This window comes from Amblyraja radiata, chromosome 2 (genome assembly GCF_010909765.2).
Source record: "Amblyraja radiata isolate CabotCenter1 chromosome 2, sAmbRad1.1.pri, whole genome shotgun sequence".
Lineage (NCBI taxonomy): Eukaryota > Metazoa > Chordata > Chondrichthyes > Rajiformes > Rajidae > Amblyraja > Amblyraja radiata.
Genome location: NC_045957.1, coordinates 40939350 through 40959864, shown reverse-complemented (window position 1 = coordinate 40959864; position 20515 = coordinate 40939350). Strand labels below are relative to the sequence as shown.

The 20515-nt window shown below is 40.7% G+C and overlaps 2 protein-coding genes across 3 annotated transcripts in view; one reads left to right on the top strand and one right to left on the bottom strand.

Moving 5' to 3' along the window:
* The window catches only part of ankmy2 (ankyrin repeat and MYND domain containing 2), a 46761-nt gene extending 32070 nt beyond the window's left edge, over window positions 1–14691 (bottom strand). The window contains exons 1-2 of the mRNA XM_033045535.1: window positions 14482–14691; window positions 8615–8679 (exon numbers count right to left, since the gene is read on the bottom strand). Of these exons, the coding sequence (XP_032901426.1) occupies window positions 8615–8679; window positions 14482–14548 (132 nt within the window). The 5' untranslated portion in view covers window positions 14549–14691. The remainder of the gene's footprint in view (window positions 1–8614; window positions 8680–14481) is intronic.
* Window positions 14692–14944: 253 nt separating this feature from the next.
* The window catches only part of bzw2 (basic leucine zipper and W2 domains 2), a 65380-nt gene continuing 59809 nt past the window's right edge, over window positions 14945–20515 (top strand). The window contains exon 1 of one of the 2 annotated variants that reach the window (XM_033045528.1): window positions 14945–15043. The gene's annotated coding sequence lies outside the window, so the exon portion shown is untranslated. Of the gene's footprint in view, window positions 15144–20515 lie in introns of both variants that reach the window. The other variant, XM_033045533.1, reaches the window with a different exon arrangement.

Sequence of the window (20515 nt, the reverse complement as noted above, 5' to 3'; positions counted from 1 at the left end):
TGCTTCTTAGGATTACAGGTGCACAACCTTTTATCCGAAAGCCTTGGGACCAGACACTTGTCGGATTTCGGAATTTTTCGGATTTCCGAATGGAAGATTTTTAGCGTAGATCAGGTAGGTAGCGCGGGCGGCTTGAAAAGTCTGGAGCGGCTGCCTCCTCCCCGGAGACCGGGGAATCATTGCATAAATGTTAGTCAGTTAGTTTGGAGGGATTTTATGTGGTGGGGGGGGTGAAGGGGGAAACTTTAATTCTTAGTCCCCTACCTGGTCGGAGAGGCGGGGAGCGGGCAATGCCTTACCGGGTCGCCGTGCAGTAAGCTCCGGAGCGCTGTGGCCGCCGACTCCCAACATCGCGGAGCTGGGGGCTGCGGGCGTCCGGCCGCGGTTGGAGCTCCGACCCCGGCAACTCTACCCCTGGCTGCGCGGCGCTCCAAATCCAGCGCGGCCCACGGCCGGGCGCCCGCAGCCCCGCGATGTTGGGAGTCGGCGGCGTCGCAGCGCTGGGATACCAGCGGGGAGCAGGCAATGCCTTACCAGGTCGCCGTGCGGTAAGCTCCGGAGCGCTGTGACCGCCGACACACAACATGTCGGCGGCCACAGCGGTGCTGGGGCTGCGGGCGTCCGGCCGCGGGCCGCGCTGGATTTGGAGCGCCGCGCAGCCAGGGGTAGAGTTGCCAGGGTCGGAGCTACAACCGGCACCGCCCACAGCCCCAGCTGGGAGTCGGCGGCCACAGCGCTCCGGAGCTTACTGCACGGCGACCTGGTAAGGCATTGACCGCTCCCCGCCTCTCTGACCAGGTAGGGGACTAAGAATTAAAGTTTCCCCCTTCACATAAAAGCCCTCCAAACTAACTGACTAACATTTAAGCAATGATTTACAGATGTTTAAGTGTCTCCCCGGTCTCCGGGGAGGAGGCAGCCGCTACAGTAGTACAGACCTGGGTTGACCGTGGGTCGTTTCGGGTCAAGTTTGGCGGCAAACGCGAGCTTTGGTGTGCAGACGACATCCTGGAAAAAATGGCCGGTTTTCGGAGTTTTTCGGTTTCCGGAACTCCGGATAAAAGGTTGTGCACCTGTACTTTAATCCAAATTTTACATTGCGAAAAGGTGATTTAGGCCCCATACGAATCGGCAATGTTTTTCCTGCCGATATTGGGTTTAAATTCGCCGCGAACCGCAACGTTCCAAACGATCGCGTTCCACAAAATCCCACTCGCAAGATGATTTAATAGGCCATTAATTTACGGGAATTAAACACTAAATTCCTTCCATTTGGCCTATAAATTCATGACAATGAGATTTAAAAATCATGTTATATTGTGAATTCTTGTGTGAATGTTATTTGGACACTTAGGCTATTTAGAAATGTTAACCTTTTCTTAAGAAATGGATAGATGTTTAGATCTAGTAATTGAATTTTGTAATTAGCTACAATTAGGTAACTAACTAATTATATGCTTTAATTTCAGGTCATCCAAATAAGATGTTTCATATTTGTTTCAGAATGCTTCAATCTATAATAAATGAAAATTTCATTCAGTTCTCTTAATTTTTAAGAACGTTATGGGCTTTTGACTGTCCTCGATCACAGCTTTTGAGTTGTCAATGGAAAAGCAATAGGGAACAAGATGCTAATTTTAGAGTATGAAAATGGCCATAACTTTTTTAATACTTAAGATATGAAAGTGAATAAGGTGTCAAACTTCTTTTTATGCTTTATCTGATGGGATAAATTGCAGACTTGATTTTTAAAATCTCAAAATTTTGTAACATTGCTACAAAATGTTCTTCCCGATGGTTGTGGCGAGATGAGCTAGGGTGTGGCTCTTGATATTAGTTGCCTTTTTTGGCAGGGCCTCCTGCTGGTCACTTTGATAGTTGGGAGATCAATACCCATGATAGACTGGGCAACATCTACACTTTCTGAAGTCTCCCTCGGCAATTTGAGTAACTGAAGCAGGCAGTGATGCCACCAGTATACACTCGACCATACACTCGTAGTTCAATAGAGTATTCGTTGACATAATGAATCTCCTCAATCATTCAATAAAAGTGGCAAACTTTCTTTGTGATTACACAAAGTTCTGTGCACAGGACAGATCTTCAGAGATATGCATGCACAGGAACTCAAAGCTGCTGACTCTCCACCACTGTCCCAATGAAGATGGGTTCATTGATCTTCAGTTTTCCATTTCTGAAGTTAATCAGCTTCTTGGTCTTGCGAAAATTGAGAGCAAGATTAATGTTCTGGCACCCATCAGAATGTCAATCTCTCTTTTATAACTGACCACATTACCTGTTATTCGTCCAACAGCAGTTGTATTCTCAGTGAATTTAACAATGGCATTGGAGCCGTGTCTGGCCGCACAGTCAGGAGTATAGAACAAGTAGACCAAGAGACAGTGTATACCCCCTCGAGATACTCTTGTGGTGGTCATTGAGGAGAGCGTTGTTGCCAATTTGTGCTGATTGTGGTTTGTCAGTGAGGAAGTGCAGGATGCAGTTGCATTGCGGCAAGCGGAGACTCAGTTGATGATGTTTAAAGGAGATGATGGTGTTGATCACCGAAAAGTGGTCAATGAACAACAACGTGCCATACATTTTTTTTATTGTCCAAGTGGTCCAGTGCAGAGCGGGGAGCCAGCAAAATCAGATCCTCTGTGGATCTGTCATGGCAGTAGAAGGATTTTTGTGGGTCCAGGTCCTTACCAAGGGTTAACACGGGTCATAACCAACCTCTCAAAGTACTTCTTCCCACGGAGGTCAGTGCTACTGGTAGGCAGTCATGAGGGCATCTCACCTTGCTTTTCTTGGACATGGCTCTTATTGATGTTTTTCTAAAGCAAGTGGGGTCTTTGGACCTTGGGAGTGAGAGGTTGTAGCTGTCTGCAAAAACTCTAGCCAGTTGGTCCGCATCGGTTTTAAGAACATTGCCAGGTAAATTGGGCTGAATGCTTTGTGAAGGACCTTCCAGCATCGGCCTTGGTGACTGAGATTACAGTTATGTCGGGGTTCAAGAAAACGGGTGTTGTCATTTTTGAAGCGAGCATTGAAAGCATTGAGTTTGCCAGGGAGTAATGCGGCACCATCATTTGATTTTGCCTTATAGGAATGAATGGCGGGCAAGCCCTGCCACCATTGCCAAATGTTTGCTTGATCCTCCATTTTATACCGAAAGTGTCTCTTTGCATTCTCAATTACCGTATCGAGGTCAGCTCTGTGATTCTACATCACCAGACCTGAATGGCAGAGGGTGATTAAGCAGCCAACATAAATGAATCAAATGAGGAAATTCTTCATATTCTGCTTGTGCAGCTTACAACCCAATGGTAAGAATGTGGAATTCTCAAATTTTAGCTAACTACATAATCCTCTCCCCCCCCCCACGCCCCACCTCAACTAGCCCTGATTTTCTCTTCCCCTTCCACCTACTTGTTCCTCCAGCTTCACAAGTTGCAAGTTGTCAGTATTTTTGTCTCACGCACTTGTCCTTTCATTTCTGGCCTTTACCCAACAATCTGCCTATCAAAAATCCCTCCTTGCATGTTTCCACCCATTAGCTGATGGGTAAGATCAGCAAGATCTTTCAAGAGAAGTAAGCTTGTGGGTGAATTGGTGAGATGTAAAAAGAAACATACATACCACATTACATGTGTCAACAAGCAAAAATTGAAAATGAAAACAACCAATCTCCTTCGATGAAACTAATAATTAATGTACTTATACAATGTACAACGCCCTATTCGTTACACAATTGGATTTAAAAAATATTATAGTTCACAAATATGGACTTAAAAAAAAAAAGTTCTGACATTGTTGCTCTGGCAAACTGGAATAGAACTGCAGTATTCAATTCTCAACAAAAACAACTTCAAATTATGATTCAAAATTTAAATCAAGAGCTTCCAGCTGACATAGAAGTCTGAATTGGAGCATTGTGGTCAAGGCAGCCGAGAACATGGAAATTAATCACGTTAAATTTTTTCCAAACCATAATACTGTGAAATCCAGACCAGTGCAGAATCTGTGCTTTCAAAGTGGAAAATACATAATGCTCACATGCAAGTTTACTAAGGCCCAAAAAACAAAGTGCTGTATTCTGATCGAATCGGTGGGGGTAAATGGACAGGCGACGTTTTGGGTCGGGCCCCTTCTTCAGACTGATGTGGTAAAGGAGAGGAAGCTGGCAAAGCGAGGTGAAGGAAGGGGAGCAAAGGAGCAAAAACTGGCAAGTGATAGTTGTAAGATTTGAGTGGGTTCATAGCACATTAAAAAAAAAGGGTACCACATCTCCTGTGCGTTTTATGATTAAACTAGACCCATTTTAATATTTACACCTCAATGTAAAGAATTACTCAGACCATCACTAAACAACATTGTACATTAAACGGTAGAGATTAGGCAGGGTAATAATAGCTTCTGTAAAGAAAAATACATGAATCTCGGCGATTATAACGACAGTATGAGTGCAACTTGGTGGTCATCATAGTCTCACATAGCATGCGGGTACTCAGGAATTTGCTAAGATCGATAGATGTGCAGCAAGGATAAAAGCCAACAGAGTGCGATCTACATTACAAGCTTAATTAAATTATGAATTGATTGGGCAGGATATAGAATATTTGAAAGCAAAAAGTGGGAATAAACTTTACATAAAAAGGAACATAGTCAATGTATGCAGATGCACGTTAGCTAGTAATAAATTAAGAGGGATAGAAAGAGAAATGTATTTACTTGGTTAGAACTGCATAGATGCTTATGATTGAGGTAAATGTTTTCAAAGGAAACTAGAATACATAAAATATGAAATGGAAAAAGCACCACAGAACAATCAGAGCAACCATCCTATCTATCTCTATTTCTATCTCTCTATCTTACTAAAAGTCTGATCTTGACCGCTTTTGGCTCGCTGTGCTGCGATTTCCGACAGAACGCCGCCACCTACGGCCGTCATTTTTGGCCACCTCGCTCAGAGCCCCCCTCCGCCTTCCGGGACTGGAGGACTTTTCCCATCGATGAAAAATAAGAGAGATATTAATGTTTTTAAATAATTTGCCATTCTCTCTGCTGCCCCTGCTGGAGGGAGGGGGAGGGAACTATAAAACCAGGAAGTGGTGTGCCTCACTTAGTCTCTGCAAAATGGAGTAAGCCAGAGGGTCACGTCTCTCTGAGCTCTGAATAACACTGAACACATGTCTACTCTACTGTGAGTGCCCTTAATGTGGTTTGAAAATGAAAATATAGTTGGTTTGAAGTAAAAAGGCACTGCAAATGGTTGTTTGGGGGGTTTGGGTTGAAGTAAAAAGGCACTGCAAATGGTTGTTTGGGGGGTTTGGGCTGAAGTAAAAAGGCACTGCAAATGGTTATTTGGGGGGTTTGGGTTGAAGTAAAAGGCACTGCAAATGGCTGTTTGTCTAAACTTGACAACTTCCTGTTTGCACTAGATTAAATTGAGATAAAACGCTACCACTTACGACTGTGATTTTTTTGCCATCTTACTCAGTCCCCCCCTGCTCATCAGGTGCAGCAGATTCTTCCCATCAATGAAAAATAAGTGTTATTAGTGTTCAAAAAATGTTGAGAATCTCTCTCCTGTCAATCACGCCATGAAGGCCACACCTTTTACGGTGGGAGGGGGAGGGATTATAAAACCCGGAAGTGTGGGTGTGGCTCAGTCTCTGCATGATGGGGGAGGGAGAGGTCACGACTCTGTCTGAGCTGTGAATCAACTGAACACAATGAATGTGTACTGAACTGTGAGTGCGGTGTTTTGTGTGGTTTTATGGTGGTTTCACCCTGCTTAAAATGGTATGAAACTGCATTTGAATGTGGTGGCCTTGCACCCTGCATGAAATGGTATGAAACTGCATTTGAATTTGGTGGCCTTGCACCCTCCTTGAAATGGTATGAAACTGCTCTTGAATTTGGTGGCCTTGCACCCTGCTTGAAGTGGTATGAAACTGCACTTGAATTTTGTGGCCTTGCACCCTGCTCGAAGAGGTAAGAAACTGCACTTGAATTTGGTGGCTGCTTGAAATGGTAGGAAAATGGATTTGAATTTGATGGCCTTGCACTGCTTGAAATGGAATTTCAAGGAATAGCCGTGAGTCAACTGCCAGCCCACCAGCCGTGAGTGAGCTGCCAGCACATCAGGCTTGAGGGACTGAGCTGACACCCCAAGAATCCATTCGGCCCACAATGTCCATACTAGCCCTCTGGAGACCAGTAGTCCCTGCAGCCAACAACACCCATACCAACGCTCCAGAAAGCCCCCCCCCCCCCCCCCCACTGGCCACCAATATTGGAATTGGTGGAGAGGTGGAATATTGCATCGGGGGACCAACCCTCCTGTGTGAACATGGGACCCAACGGGTCCCACTTAGTCTAGTTTCTTTGCTATATTTTCTGCATAATTTCATACAAATTTGCACCCCATGCACCTTTCTTTGAAACCACAATTCAATTTAATTGTCAAAGGCTATTTAAAAGTTAACATTATTAGTATGAAATGATTTTCAACGTGTAAAAAACAACAGATTTGGGAAGCGTTTGGAGAAGAGATGAACATTTGGAATAGAACGCAGAACAAAAGTTATCAAGCTAACCATTAGTTAAAAAACGACCAAATGAAGCAAATTGATACAGAAACATTGTGAAACACAAATCAAGATCGAAGCATCTAGTGGTATTTGTTAACATCGTTTGACAGTGCTTTCTTTGCTTGTCCAATGCTAGATTTATTTTATATTAAATATTAGACATCTCTGCTGGAGCATCAATTCGTATAGGAATGAAAATAAAAAAATCATGGTGGCTTTTATCAGGAGTGGAATTGAAAATGACAGGTAGTTTGCAACACAGATGCAGACCCTTCAATCATTACTCAACATTAACTCTTTGCCAAGAACAAATGTCACAGTACTGCTCTAGTCCACGATTCAAATATTTCATCAGATTTCCATCAAAATATATTTGCCTCGAATACTTCCTGCCACATTCACCACATAAATTAGTGCAAATAAACTTTTCTCAGATCATCATAAATTTAAAATTAACTAACTTTGCAGGAACAGTCCATTAACCTGAAAATTTATGGATTCAAATTACAGGTCTGAAATTCAAGCACAATTTGGGCTGATACGGGAGTATATTGTTAATGGAGCACTTTACTATTCTTTCAGGTGATATATTAAACTGAGTTCTTAGCTGTCATGCGAAGGTTCCCATGTTGCTATTCTGAATCAGATGGAACTGAGCCATGGTAAATTGAAGAAGGATTGCTCAGTGATGATATTGATGAGGGCCATAATCATATGAAATGTGATGGGAGAAATTCAACAGGAATAAAACCAGAAGTGAATTTTGCATTCCAGATAATAAAAGATTGATTGACCATATCATGTCATGCCATATTTCTTAAAAACTGCATTGATTAGACTTGAAGAATTTGAGATGGATGTTGTACCAGGAGTGACCAATCTAATATATACTAATGGTTTTAATGGAAATAAAAGTTTTAAATATTGATGCAAGTGTGTGGTGAGTAGACGGATTGACGTCTGCAGTAATTTTGTGGCTCAGTCATAGCCAATAGTTTCAAAGTTGAGAGTAAAAGTGTTGATGCAACTGAATTGGGAAAGAATATTTGGGAAAGGAAACAGAATAAAGTGGGATTGGGAGGAAGGAGTGGATGTGAGTAGACAGTAAAAGAACCAAAGTCATAAAATGCTGGAGTAACTCAGCGGGTGAAGCAGCTTCTCCAGAGAACATGGATAGGTGATGTTTCAGACCAGGACACTTCTTCAGACAAAGTAGAAAGGTCCAGATCCAAAATGTTACCGTTCCATGTTCTCCAGAGATGCTGCCCAAGTTATCTTGTGTTTTTCTCTGATATAAACCAGCATCAGCAGTCCCTTGTTATTACATAGTTATAGATGAAACTTACTTCTTTTTTCAGAGAGCACAGGGGCAGAGTGGGACCGCTCAAGCAACATATGGGCAAGGCAGACAACTGAGAGTGTGGAGAGAAGAGTTTATATGGCCATGAAATGTTACCAAATATCAGTAAACTCAAGAGGACAGAGAAATTGAAATCATCAGGGTGAATGGTCATGGCGCAGACACTGGGAACAAATATACAGTGAAAATAAAATGCATTTCCTTTGATAAGTCAATAAAGAGCACATAGATATTTCGATGTAACAGCCACCAAAAACAGAAAATGCTGCAAATCTGAGGGAAGCGAATCAGAATCCCTTTCAGGTTGGAGATCCTTTATTGAAGGAGAAGAATGTTAATTTGATTCTAAAATTGTGATTCTGTTTCTCTTTTCACAGGCAGCCTGATCCATTAAGCATGCCAGCATTTTCTGTCTTTGAGATCCAGATATTCACAGAAATAGTGTGACATTAAAATATTACAAAACAAAGTTGAAATACAATGTACAACAGCATTGAGGGAACTTTAAACAGATCCTCTTTGGAACTTTCATGGTGGGAAATGAAACACGAGGAAAAAGTGGACAACCTTCCCAAATTCCAAAATGAGAGAAATTTAGGATCACATATTTATAACAAGTGTTAGTGACTGAATTTAAAGTGTGCAATAGGCATACCTGATCCAAACAGTTGACACGGACATTTCTGCTACCCAGCAACCTTCCAGCTTCCTGAACATTTCCTGCATGATGTTAAAAAATAAAATTAAATTCCAGTGTTCATACGAAAAACTCTAAATTTTCCTACGAAATCACACAAAAAAGGATAAAAGATATGGATTTCAGATACGTGCTTGAAATCACAATTCACTTTTCAGTTTGGTGTTACAAGTACATTCTTTCAGATTGCTATGATAAAATATTTCCATTCAAATTTACTCACACTATTTATGCCCTGCTAATGCTGGTACCGCAGTTTGAGCAGAGGAATTTATAACGTAAATATTGACAATGCCTATGGATGCAAGATTTGGATTTGTTTAGATGATAAATCCTTCATTGTGGACGTTCAAAGTTATGCAACTGCTTACTCAGCAGAACAGCGATATTCACTACATGGACTGTTGCATTCAAGATGATGATTCACCATCCTTGTCAAATGCAACCGAGGATGGTCAAAATATGTTGCTTGTGAAAATAATATACCAATATTTCACAAATGAATTCCTGACCTCATCAGTAAGTAGCCTGTCAATGAACAAGCTGATTGGTACCTCAATGACTTAGAAATGACCAAAGGTTTGCTTGGATGACATAAGTGATCCACCATCAACACAATTTAGCACAATTTTCAATCAGGCACCCTTGATTCATAGAGTTTTCAGTTACCTCAGTGCTCTGAACAGCATAGTTGGTAATTGGTATTGATTTACGATTGTTATGTGTACCAAGATTCAATTAAAATATTTGTTTTGCTGATATCTAGGCAAATCATAACATACGAACTTGATGCTCTCGACCATCTCCACTTCAGCACCACTGGTACTGGCTGTGAAGTGCACCCCACCTTGCTTCCTGAAGTCGATGACCAGCTCCTTTCTTTTGTTGACATTGAGGGAAGAGGTTGATGATTTGAATCTAAGCGGTCAAACCCCTTTCTGTACTCCGTTTCATCATTATTTGAGATCAAGCACAGCATGGAACTGTCATCTTCAAATTTGTGTGGAAATGTAGTAAGCGGTTGAGAACACTACCTGTGGAGGTCCAGTGTTGAGAATTATCACAGAGAATGTTCTACTGGTTATTCTTACTGGTTGCAGTCTATGGGTCAGGAAGCCAAGGGACTGAGATTAATTTTATTGGAATTACAGTGACAACAAATAGAAATATGATGTTGAAGTCTTATCCAGTTGTTCCAGGGAACAGTATAGGCCCAGGGAGATGGCATCTGTCCTGGATCTATTACAGGGGTAGGCAAATTGCAATGGATCGTAGCAGTCTGAGAGGCTGGAGTTGATGTGCACCATGACCAGTCTCTCAAAGCACTTCATGATGGTGGATGTCTTGAGCCTCCAGATATTTGTCAGTAAAGCCCACAAACTTGGTTTTCTTTGGCACGAGGATGACAGTGATTTTCATAAAGCAAGTGGAAACCTCTGATTGGATTAGGGAGAGGTTAAATATGTCCTGCCAGCTGCTCCGTGCAGATTCTGAGGACCTAGCTGGGAACTTTGCCAGGACTGTTATCCTTCTATGAGATGAAGCCTGCGACGGCAGTGCCACACTCATTTAGGTTGGCCGGGGTGTGGTTGAATATAGACTTGGTCACCAACTATAACAAGTACACAACTTATTTCCTCTCATATTCAAGGCTTCTTTGCCACCTAATCAACTCTGTAACCTCTGACTAGACACTTTCTCAATTTCTTATTGTTTATTATGTATTTCCTTGCCTTATTTGCCCTCCTCAAATGCACTATACACATATATCCATACTGAATTATATTTGCAATGTTTATGTCCACCAAACCAGTCCTGTCTGTGGGTTACAATTTCTTCCTTGCCAATTTTGATATAAACAAACCTCATACTCCTCAATGCACGGCCAAATAATTGACATGTATTACCGTAAACCCCAGGATGATCTCTGTAAAGCCCCAGTGAATGTAATTCTCCAATCACTAACATTCTGACCAACTGTTCCTACGATCCTTTAATCCAATTTTTGACACAATATTAAGGACATCCAATTTCCTGATCCACTTGCCACATGGGATATTGTCAAATGTTTTGCTAAAAATCTATGCAACAATATCAAATGCTTGATCCTCATCAAGCCTCCTTGTTACTGCCTCATAACATTCAAAGTTGGACAGACACATCAACCAAAAAACAAATCTATGTCCAGGACGTAAAATAGCTGCCAATCTTTGCTGTCACTCAGTGTATTCCCCACCCCAAAAAAGAATTGCCCACCAATGATGTTAAGCTGACAGGTCAGTATTTACTCTGTATATGCCTTTTTGTTCCCTTTTAAAAACATTATCACATTAGCTACCTGCTGGTCCTCCGAGATCACAGCTAATGCCATGGAGGATACACAAATAATGATCTGAATTTGCATTATTTCCTTGCATGCTCCTTTAAGGCTCGAAGGGCTGAATGGCCTACTCCTGCACCTATTTTCTATGTTTAAGTGTCATGGATACTTTTGGGAGGGCCTGATCGTCTCTCTTAAAGATCTTATAAAAAATATTTTCTTCATGCCTGTCATTTCCAATACTTCACATTGTCCTTAATGTCATAGTCTTTATTGTGCCCCTTCACAAAGACAAATATTAATTTAGATTTCTGCACAAGACAACCACCTTCACTTTAGTTTGCTGTTTTAATTTGTGATCAATAGTAGAATACTAGGAAGTGTGAAATATTAATTTCATTGGAAAAGAGAGGATTCAATTAACGTATAAAATTATAAGCTTACTGTGGATAGGAATAACTCATTTTTGAACCAGATTTGTTAATTATAAGCTAGATGACCTTAGATTTAAGATCATTGGGAGGATTTAAGGCAAAGTTCAACCATAATCTTATTGAATAGTGGAGCAGTCAGCAGATATATAATTGACCACTCCTGGTTCTATTTCTTACAGATTAGTAGAGCTGAGAGTTTTCTTCCACTTCACACAAAGAGTGGACAATCTACAATCAGTTGCTGAAATAGTAGTAGAGGCAGAACCACTTCTTCGAAGGACTACTCAGCACTGAAGAGACTATTCCAAAAATTCTGTGATGTGAGATTAGACTGTGTAGCTCTTTTGATTAGCACACAGATGATAAGATAACAACCCTGTGTTGTCATTGTATTTCTAAAATGACTAAGCTTTTTAGAGACTTGATTTGATAGCATACTATACACCTATTCCTTGAAGATAAATAAACTACTTATGTGATTATGATCACACCTCATGTATCTAGAGAGAAATTGAGTGCTTATTTATCAACAGTCAAAATGATAAAAGTATTGAAGTTAACAAAATGTTAATAACAATACTTCCTAAACACATGAAACTTTCCAGATAACAACTGCAATGTACCAGCTGGACACAATGGAGAATGTGGCATTCAGAAAGTATTCAGACCCCTTCACTTTTTCCACATTTTGTTACGTTACAGCCATATTTTAAAAAGGATTAAATCCATTTTTTAAATCATCAATCAACACAGAATGAAGAAGCAAAAACAGGTGTTTAGAAATTTTTGCAAAGTAATTAAAAAGAAATAACTGAAATATCGCATTTACATAAGTATTCAGACCCATTGCTATGACACTCAAAATTGTCCGTAGACTACCGAGACAGGATTGTGTCGAGACACAGATCTGGGGAATGGTATAAAATAAATTGTTTTGTATTATACCAGCATTGCAGGTCCTGAAGAGCACAGTGGCCTCCGTCATTCTTAAATGGAAGAACGTTGGAACCACCAGGACTCTTCATAGAGCTGGCCATCCAGCCAAACTGAGCAATCGGGGGAGAAGGGCCTTGGTCAGGGAGGTGACCAAGAACCCGATGGTCACTCTGACAGAGTTCCTCTGTGGAGATGGGAGAACCTTCCAGGAGAACAAATATATCTGCAGCACTCCACCAATCGGGCCTTTATGCTTGAGTGGCCAGATGGAAGCCACTCGTCAAGTAAAAGGCACATGACAGCCTGCTTGGAGTTTGTCAAAAGGCACCTAAAGGATTCTCAGACCATGAGAAACAAGATTCTCTGGTCTGATGAAACCAAGATTGAACTCTTTGGCCTGAATGCCAAGCGTCACGTCTGGAGGAAACCAGGCACTGCTCTTCACCTGGCCAATACCATACCTATGGTGAAGCATGGTGGTGGAAGCATCATACTGTGCGGATGTTTTTAAGCAGCAGGATCTGGGAGACTAGTCAGGATCGAGGGAAAGATGAACGGAACAAAGTACAGAGAGATCCTTGATGAAAACCTGCTCCAGAGCATTCTGGACCTCAGAATGGGGTGGAGGTTCACCTTCCAACAGGACAACAACCCAAAGCACACAGCCAAGGCAACGCAGGAGTGGCTTAGTAACAAGTCTGTGAATGTCCTTGAGTGGCCCAGCCAGAGCTCGGACTTGAACCCGATCGAACATCTCTGAAGGGACCTGAAAATAGCTGTGCATCGACGCTCCCCATCCAACCTGACAGAGCTTGCGAGGATCTGCAGAGAAGAATGGGAGAAATTAACCAAATACAGGTGTGCCAAGCTTGTAGCGTCATTTACCCAAGACTTGAGGCTTGAATTACTTTGCAAAAATTTCTAAACACCTGTTTTCACTTTTTTATTTTGTAGATTGATGATAAAAAAAAAAGAATTTAATCCATTTTAGAATAAGGCTGTAACGTAACAAAATGTGGAAAAGTGAAGGGGTCTGAATACTTTCTGAATGCACTGTATTTACCAAAAGAACTCGCAACTACTCCCCAAAAATACATCCCTATTAAGAAAACAAACGTACTCCCAAAGTACCAACCCATTAAACTAAACACAATCATAGGAACAGAGGTTGAAGGAGCAAAAAAATCAGCCCCTCACTTCTGCTGAACTTTCACCTCAGGGCCATATTGCTGCATTAATCTAATTTCCCTAGATTCCCTTAATACTCCCAAATCTATTGATCTACATTCCAAATTTAGTCAGAACCTCCACTCCCCTCCGGAGGGTATCCCCAAGAATTTCCTTTCCATCTCAGTCATAAATGGCAGACCATTGATTTTGAGATTGTGAGCCCTGGTTCTCGTCACAAGCCAAGGGAAACAACATCACCGTGTCGACATTCAAATAAATGTTTTAAAGTCTGGAGAGTAAAGACCTATCTTCTTAATTTCACTCTGAAGGGCCACCATACCAGGAATCAATAAAAAAGAGACAAAGTGCTGGAGTAACTCAGCGGGTCAAGCAGCATCTCTGGAGAACATGGGTTCAGGACTGAAGGGTCCTGACACGAAAAGTCGCCTATCCCTCCCTGTCCTGCAGAGCTGCTGCCTGATCTGCTGAGTTACTCCCGCATTTTGTATCTATTTTTAAACCAACTTCTGCAGTTCCTTCCATCCACCAGGATTCAATCCTGTAAACGTTCAATAGCAGCAAACCTGTGCACAAAACATCAACAGTGATCGCATCGCCAGTTACACGTGCTACACACACGTCCCTTAATAGAAAGTGCGAGAACGTTTTTACCACCATTAAAATAGTGACAATTTACGTGTCGGGGATTGAAATTGAAATGAAAACTAAAAAACATTAAAATATTAATGTACACAAGCTAAGATTAAATTTAAGCATGCGAAGAACTATGATCCATCTTGTCGGGCCTCTGTGTTTAATTTAAAATAAAATTGCCATCCCCCATTTTAATTACAATCCTAATTATTGCAATATTTACATATAAATTCACGACAATTAGTTTTCCTCAACAACAAGTCTCGAATTATTATTTTTTAAATGGGAGGGCCGCTGCCGGGCTACATTACCTTCAGAAATTACTTGCAGCAATTCAGTCTCCTCCTCGGTCAGATCCCCTTTCTTGGGAGGAGCCATAGTTCACTAGAACGACCAATTTATTTTGCAAAGAAGAGCACAGATTACGTGCAGCGGCTCCAGCAACAAACCCGCCGACGGCCCGGTAGTGAAGAGGGTGCAACACCCGCCGTCGCCGCGTTGACTCGATGCTGCAAATGTAACAACCCAGGGCTTCCTGGCATTGGGAAAACAGAGGGGTGCAAAACTCCCACCAAAACCCCCCCACTAAAACGCACTTTCATGAGCTTACATCATTTTGGCATGTCATCATTTTAGATGTTATCACCGGATGCAAAACCTCCCTGGAAGATTAATACATGTATTTGTGATTGTTTTGATTTATTTGCTTCTTCCTTCTCCCCCCCCCGCCCCCGGTCGTGTGGTAGCGCCGGCCGCGCGCGCGTGCTGGTGTTGTGGCAGTCCTCCCCCGCGCATGCGCAGAGTGCTTGTGAATCTTGCCAGGACACGGGGTGTGAATTAGCCGGGAGTTCTTTGGAACGTTGAGCCATCTGGGTAAGAACGCGGTGCGGGCGGAGGAACAATAGGTTCGAACGTTTGCCCGGTTGCCTCGTGAATTCAGCGGCAGCGGCGACTCGGAGCAACACCCCAGCGGGTAGAGTATGGGCAAGGGAGGAAGAAAGGGAAATACGGCTCTGCTGTGCCTTCTACATGTGCACGGACTTTTCGGGGGGGGAAAACGACGACTTGCGATCACGACGAGTAAATTTCGGAACCGAGCAACAAATCTAGGCAACAAATGCACTGCACACTTTTGTGTAAAGATAGCTCCTCTAGTATCTGCTTTTGTGTTACATTCCGCTCGGAGACTGGAATGTGTGGTTTCTTGTTTAAAAAAAACTAGCTGAGGTTTCGACACTGCAAATTGGTGGTTAAATTTTACCGACCTACGCAAATGTTTTGAAAGAAAGCTGGACTTTTATTGTATTTTCCACGATATTTCAGCGTGGATCTGGATTTAACATATTAACAACGACAGCTCAGCAGATTACACATGTTTCTTTCTGTGTTTATTAATAGAATCCGATTGTAAGGGCGTTAATATAGTTTCTAAACGATCCACGGATAACCTTGTGTCCAATGTTATTATTGTTTTGCATATCGTTTGTATTATATTATTTCACTCTGCAATTTGCAACCGGTGAATTAACGTGTTGATAATAGTAGCGTGAAACCGATTTTGGCTGTATGTCAAGTGCGGAATTGGGGCGGGTGGGCGAGTGGATCAGCGCTGTGAGCAGATTAATTCAAGTACACTTATTAAAAAATAAACATGTATGCACTGCCCTGGAAATATTCCGTGTACCTGGTCTGTAGTTGTTGGTTTCGATGACGCTAGATAACAAACTCGAAACGTTTGTGGTGAAAACATTAGTTTCCAGAAAGATGATGGTTCCCATTCGCCTCAGTGCAAGTTGGGATTGATTTAATGTGCCATTGCTCTGACGAGATTGTTGAGCTCATTTAAAATAAACAATCTACCGACTCTATCTTTGAGTTGCGGGTGCAAAAATATATCGTTGGCATCCAATTGGAGGTACATTAATCTCAGAGGTGTGCATCGAAGCTACTAGAGGAGCTTTGGTGTGCATGTTTGAGGTGTTGAGGAGAGGGAGAGTGAAGGAGAGTGAAGGATCTGAGTACAGAATCAAATTAATGATAACCATATGTGATTACGTAAATGAATGGCTGCATTTACTGTAGTGGAATCAACTTTTGATATAATCCTACATTTTTACCAGTCCTTCGATAAAACTACAGTGCCCCCCATAATGTTTGGGACAAAGACCCATCATTTATTGATTTGCCTCTGTACTCCACAATTTGAGATTTGTAATTGAAAAAAATCACATGTGGTTTAAGTGCACATTGTCAGACTTTAATAAAAGCCATTTTATACATTTTGGTTTCACCATGTAGAAATTGCAGCAGTGTTTATACCTAGTTCCCCCATTTCTGAGCACCATAAATGTTTGGGACACAGCAATGCCATGTAAATGAAATGAGTCATGTTTAGTATTTTGTTGCATATCCTTTGCAAGTAATGACTGCTTGAAGTCTGCGATTCATGGACATCACCAGTTGCTGGATGCATTCTCTGGTGATGCTCTGCCAGGCCTTTACTCCATATTTAGCTTATGCTTGTTTTGGGGGCTAGTCCCATTCAGTTTTCTCTTCAGCATATAAAAGGCATGCTCAATTGGGTTTAGATTGGGGATTTGACAATTTTTTAGCTTTGAAAAATTCCTTTGTTGCTTTAGTATGTTGGGGATCATTGTCTTGCTGTAAAATGAACTGCCGGCCAATGAGTTTTGAGGCATTTGTTTGAACTTGAACAGATAGGATGTGTCTATACACTTTAGAATTCATTATGCTACTACCATCAGCAGTTGTATCATAAATGAAGATGAGTGAGCCAGTACCTTCAGCAGCCATACGTGCCCAGGCCATAACACCCCCACCACCGTGTTTCACAGATGAGGTGGTATGCTTTAGATCTTGGGCAGTTCCTTCTCTCCTCCATACTTTGCTCTTGCCATCACTTTAATATGTTAATCTTCGTCCACAAGACATTTTTCCAGAACTGTGGTTGTTCTTTTAAGTACTTCTTGGCAAACTGTATTTTTGGCCATCCTATTTTTGCGGCTAACCAGTGGTTTGCATCTTGCAGTGTAGCCTCTGTATTTCTGTTCATGAAGTCTTCTGCGGACGGTGGTCATTGACAAATCCACACCTGACTCCTTAAAAGTGTTTCTGATCTGTCGGACAGGTGTTTGGGTATTTTTATTTATTAAAGAGAGAATTCTTCTGTCATCAGCTGTGGAGGTCTTCCTTGGCCTGACAGTCCCTTTGCGATTGTAAGCTAACCAGCGCTCTCTTTCATCTTAATGATGTTCCAAACAGTTGATTTTGGTAAGCCTAAACAGTCTTATTGTTTCTTAGTCCCATAATGGCTTCTTTGACTTTCATTGGCACTACTTTGGTTCTCATGCTGATAAACAGCAATAAAAGTTTCCAACGGTGCTGGAAAGACTAGGTGCTGAAAGCTCTCTTATACCTGAATCAAGGAGGCATTTAAACACACCTGAGTAATTACAAACACCTGTGAAGCCATGTCTTCCAAACATTTTGGTGCCCTGAAATGGGGGAACTATGTATTTAAAACAGCTGTAATTTCTACATGGTGAAATAAAAATGGCCTTTATTAAAATCTGACAATATGCACTTTAACCACATGTGATTTTTTTTCTATTTCAAATATAAAATTGTGGAGTACAGAGGCAAATAAATAAATGATAGGTCTTTGTCCCAAATATTATGGAGGGCACTATAACTACTGCAGAATATAAATAGCAAATGGTAATGTGGAAGAAGCAAACATTAGGAGTGCAATTATTTTACATAAATATTAACCAATCGCTTTCTTACTGCTCCAAACATTTACTACAATAGTTGGAGCAATCTTCAAACATATCACATTTAATAAACCTAGAGTAACATGTTATGAGATAGTTGATATAAACTTGTAGCATCCAGGTATTTTCCATGTGAAGGAAAACCATCTAAACTGAGTGATATTAGGGAAGACTGAGCAAGAAGGGAATTGGATGTTCATTATATCTATTTAGCAATCTGCTTTACTAACATATTTCATAACATGAGAATTGATTAACAATGTTTCAGAAACTTGACATTTCTTCCTTTTTTAATATATATTCAAGGGACATTCAAACAGGTTATGAAATAAAATGCAGTAACCAATCCACACTGGATTCATATGACTCTCTTGTAGCTTCAACCAGATAATAGTGATGATGATGAGTCCCATATTACTAAATGGCATTATAATTGCAAGTCTCTGCCATTATGTAAGTGTTTTTAGTCTGAAGTGAACCACACCAGTGAAAAGTATGATTTAATCCTAGTTTGGGAAACACCACTGTGATTAATTTCACACATTTAATTCAAGATGTTGCAACACGCTAAATGAGTTACAACATAGCAGTTTCAGTGCTTCTCAAATAACTGGGGAATATTTGTTTGTGAAATTTATGATGTACACAACAATATAAATTTAAGCTATTGTGTTCAAATGGTGAATTGTTAAATATTATTCATTGTTAAAATTGCAACCTTATTTGACAATTATCCACGAACATTTAACCACAAAAGAAAGACTTAATAATTCCCAATACAATGACCGATTAAGATTAGAGGGATTTAAATGGATTTACATGGTGGTATACGGTCAATGAATACCAAAGTATTACTTTTATTGGCTACTTACATTAATCATTAAAAAAATTAGGTACAATTATATCTTTAAAAAATACAGCTCTGACATTATGAACATAGTATTATGCAAATAATTTTATTTTTTTTAACAGCAGTGCTTGCGTATCAGCCAATATACTCTGCATTGACATACATTCAGGATAAATATTTGCAGTCTACATTCATATATTAACAAGACATTGTTATTTTGGGGAAATGAGGCGCAGAGAAAATTGGCAGAAAAAAAATGAGTTGATGTAGAATTATTAGTGTTCTCTTTTGAGGGGAGATGCTCAGAGTTTCAGAAATAGATTTTGACTTGAATCATCCTTGTGCTAGCAGACCTTCTTAGAAAGTACTCAATGTTTGATGGCTAATAACCTTGAGCAATGGATGTGTTGATTTTGGCAGAAAAGGGATTGAACACCGAGCAAAGGACTACTATCTACCTCTTTGATGACCCTCGGACTATCAATGATCGGACTTTGCTGGCTTTACCTCATTCCCTTATGTATCTACGCCATAAATAGATCGATTGTAATCATGTATTGTCTTTCCGCTGACTGGTTAGCACGCAACAAAAGTTTTTCACTGTACCTCGGTACACGTGACAATAAACTGAACTGAATATCCGCACATTTACTCTGAAGGTTGAACTGGAAATGTTTAGGCTTGCAGGCCAATTTATTTGGGAGGAAATTGTGGTGGTTCTTCAAATAGTTGGGGAAGTTGTAACCTCTTGCTTACCAATTTATTTTCTCTCCCACCATTTTCTCAATAGTCAAACAGCGATCTATGAATTTATTGATTGGAGTTTCTAACCAGTGCGGGTTTGTAAAAGTTTGCTTTCCTTTCCCTGATTCTTATATCCATTGAGATATTCCACACAGGATCCTGCTCCCAACTCAGCAGACTTCCTTTCTGGACTATAGTTGCAGGAATTATGTTAGTTCCGTTCCCTGCTTTGCATTTATTCCCTTCCCCCTCTCCATAGCATTTAACAAATTCTTAATTTCTGGCATAGAAGAGAGAAGGCAGCAGAGAGAAAGTCAGTCACATTGAATGGAAAGACAGGCTTGTGGGCCCAGAGTGACTTCGGCTTCACATATTTTCTTGTTATTTTCTTAACCCTTCCTGAGACTCCTCTTTTGAGTGCTGGAAATACTCAGCAAGTCAGGTAGTGTCCGTGGAAAGAAAAACAGAATTAATCTTTAATAGTTTGACAGCTTTTTTAAATTTTCTTTATGTATTTTGTTTGCCCTCTTTTATTCCTTTTGTGATCCTACATTTACCTACCAAATGTTTCGTATGTTTGTGGAATGAAATGTCTTGAACTTAATTCTGAAACTGCTTGGCAATAATAATTGAAAATCTTTAATATGTGATGAGATTCCCCTTTGTCCAGACCACTGTTTTTTGGAAAGGTAATGCTTTTAATTCCAATTAGTTGAAATTGTCAGGCAAGAACAGCTAATTTCAAGGCTTTTAAGTTATAAGAGATGTTTTAGTATCTTTCATTACGTAGCGGCTGACTAGTTGTGAATTAATCAGAGGTCATCATCATACAGCACAGAAACAGGCCCTTCAGCCCATCATGTTCATGCTGACTATTAAGTACCTATTTACTTGCACTTGGTACATAGTCTACTGTGCCTTGATGATTCAAGGAGTTTACAAATAGTTTAATTTCAA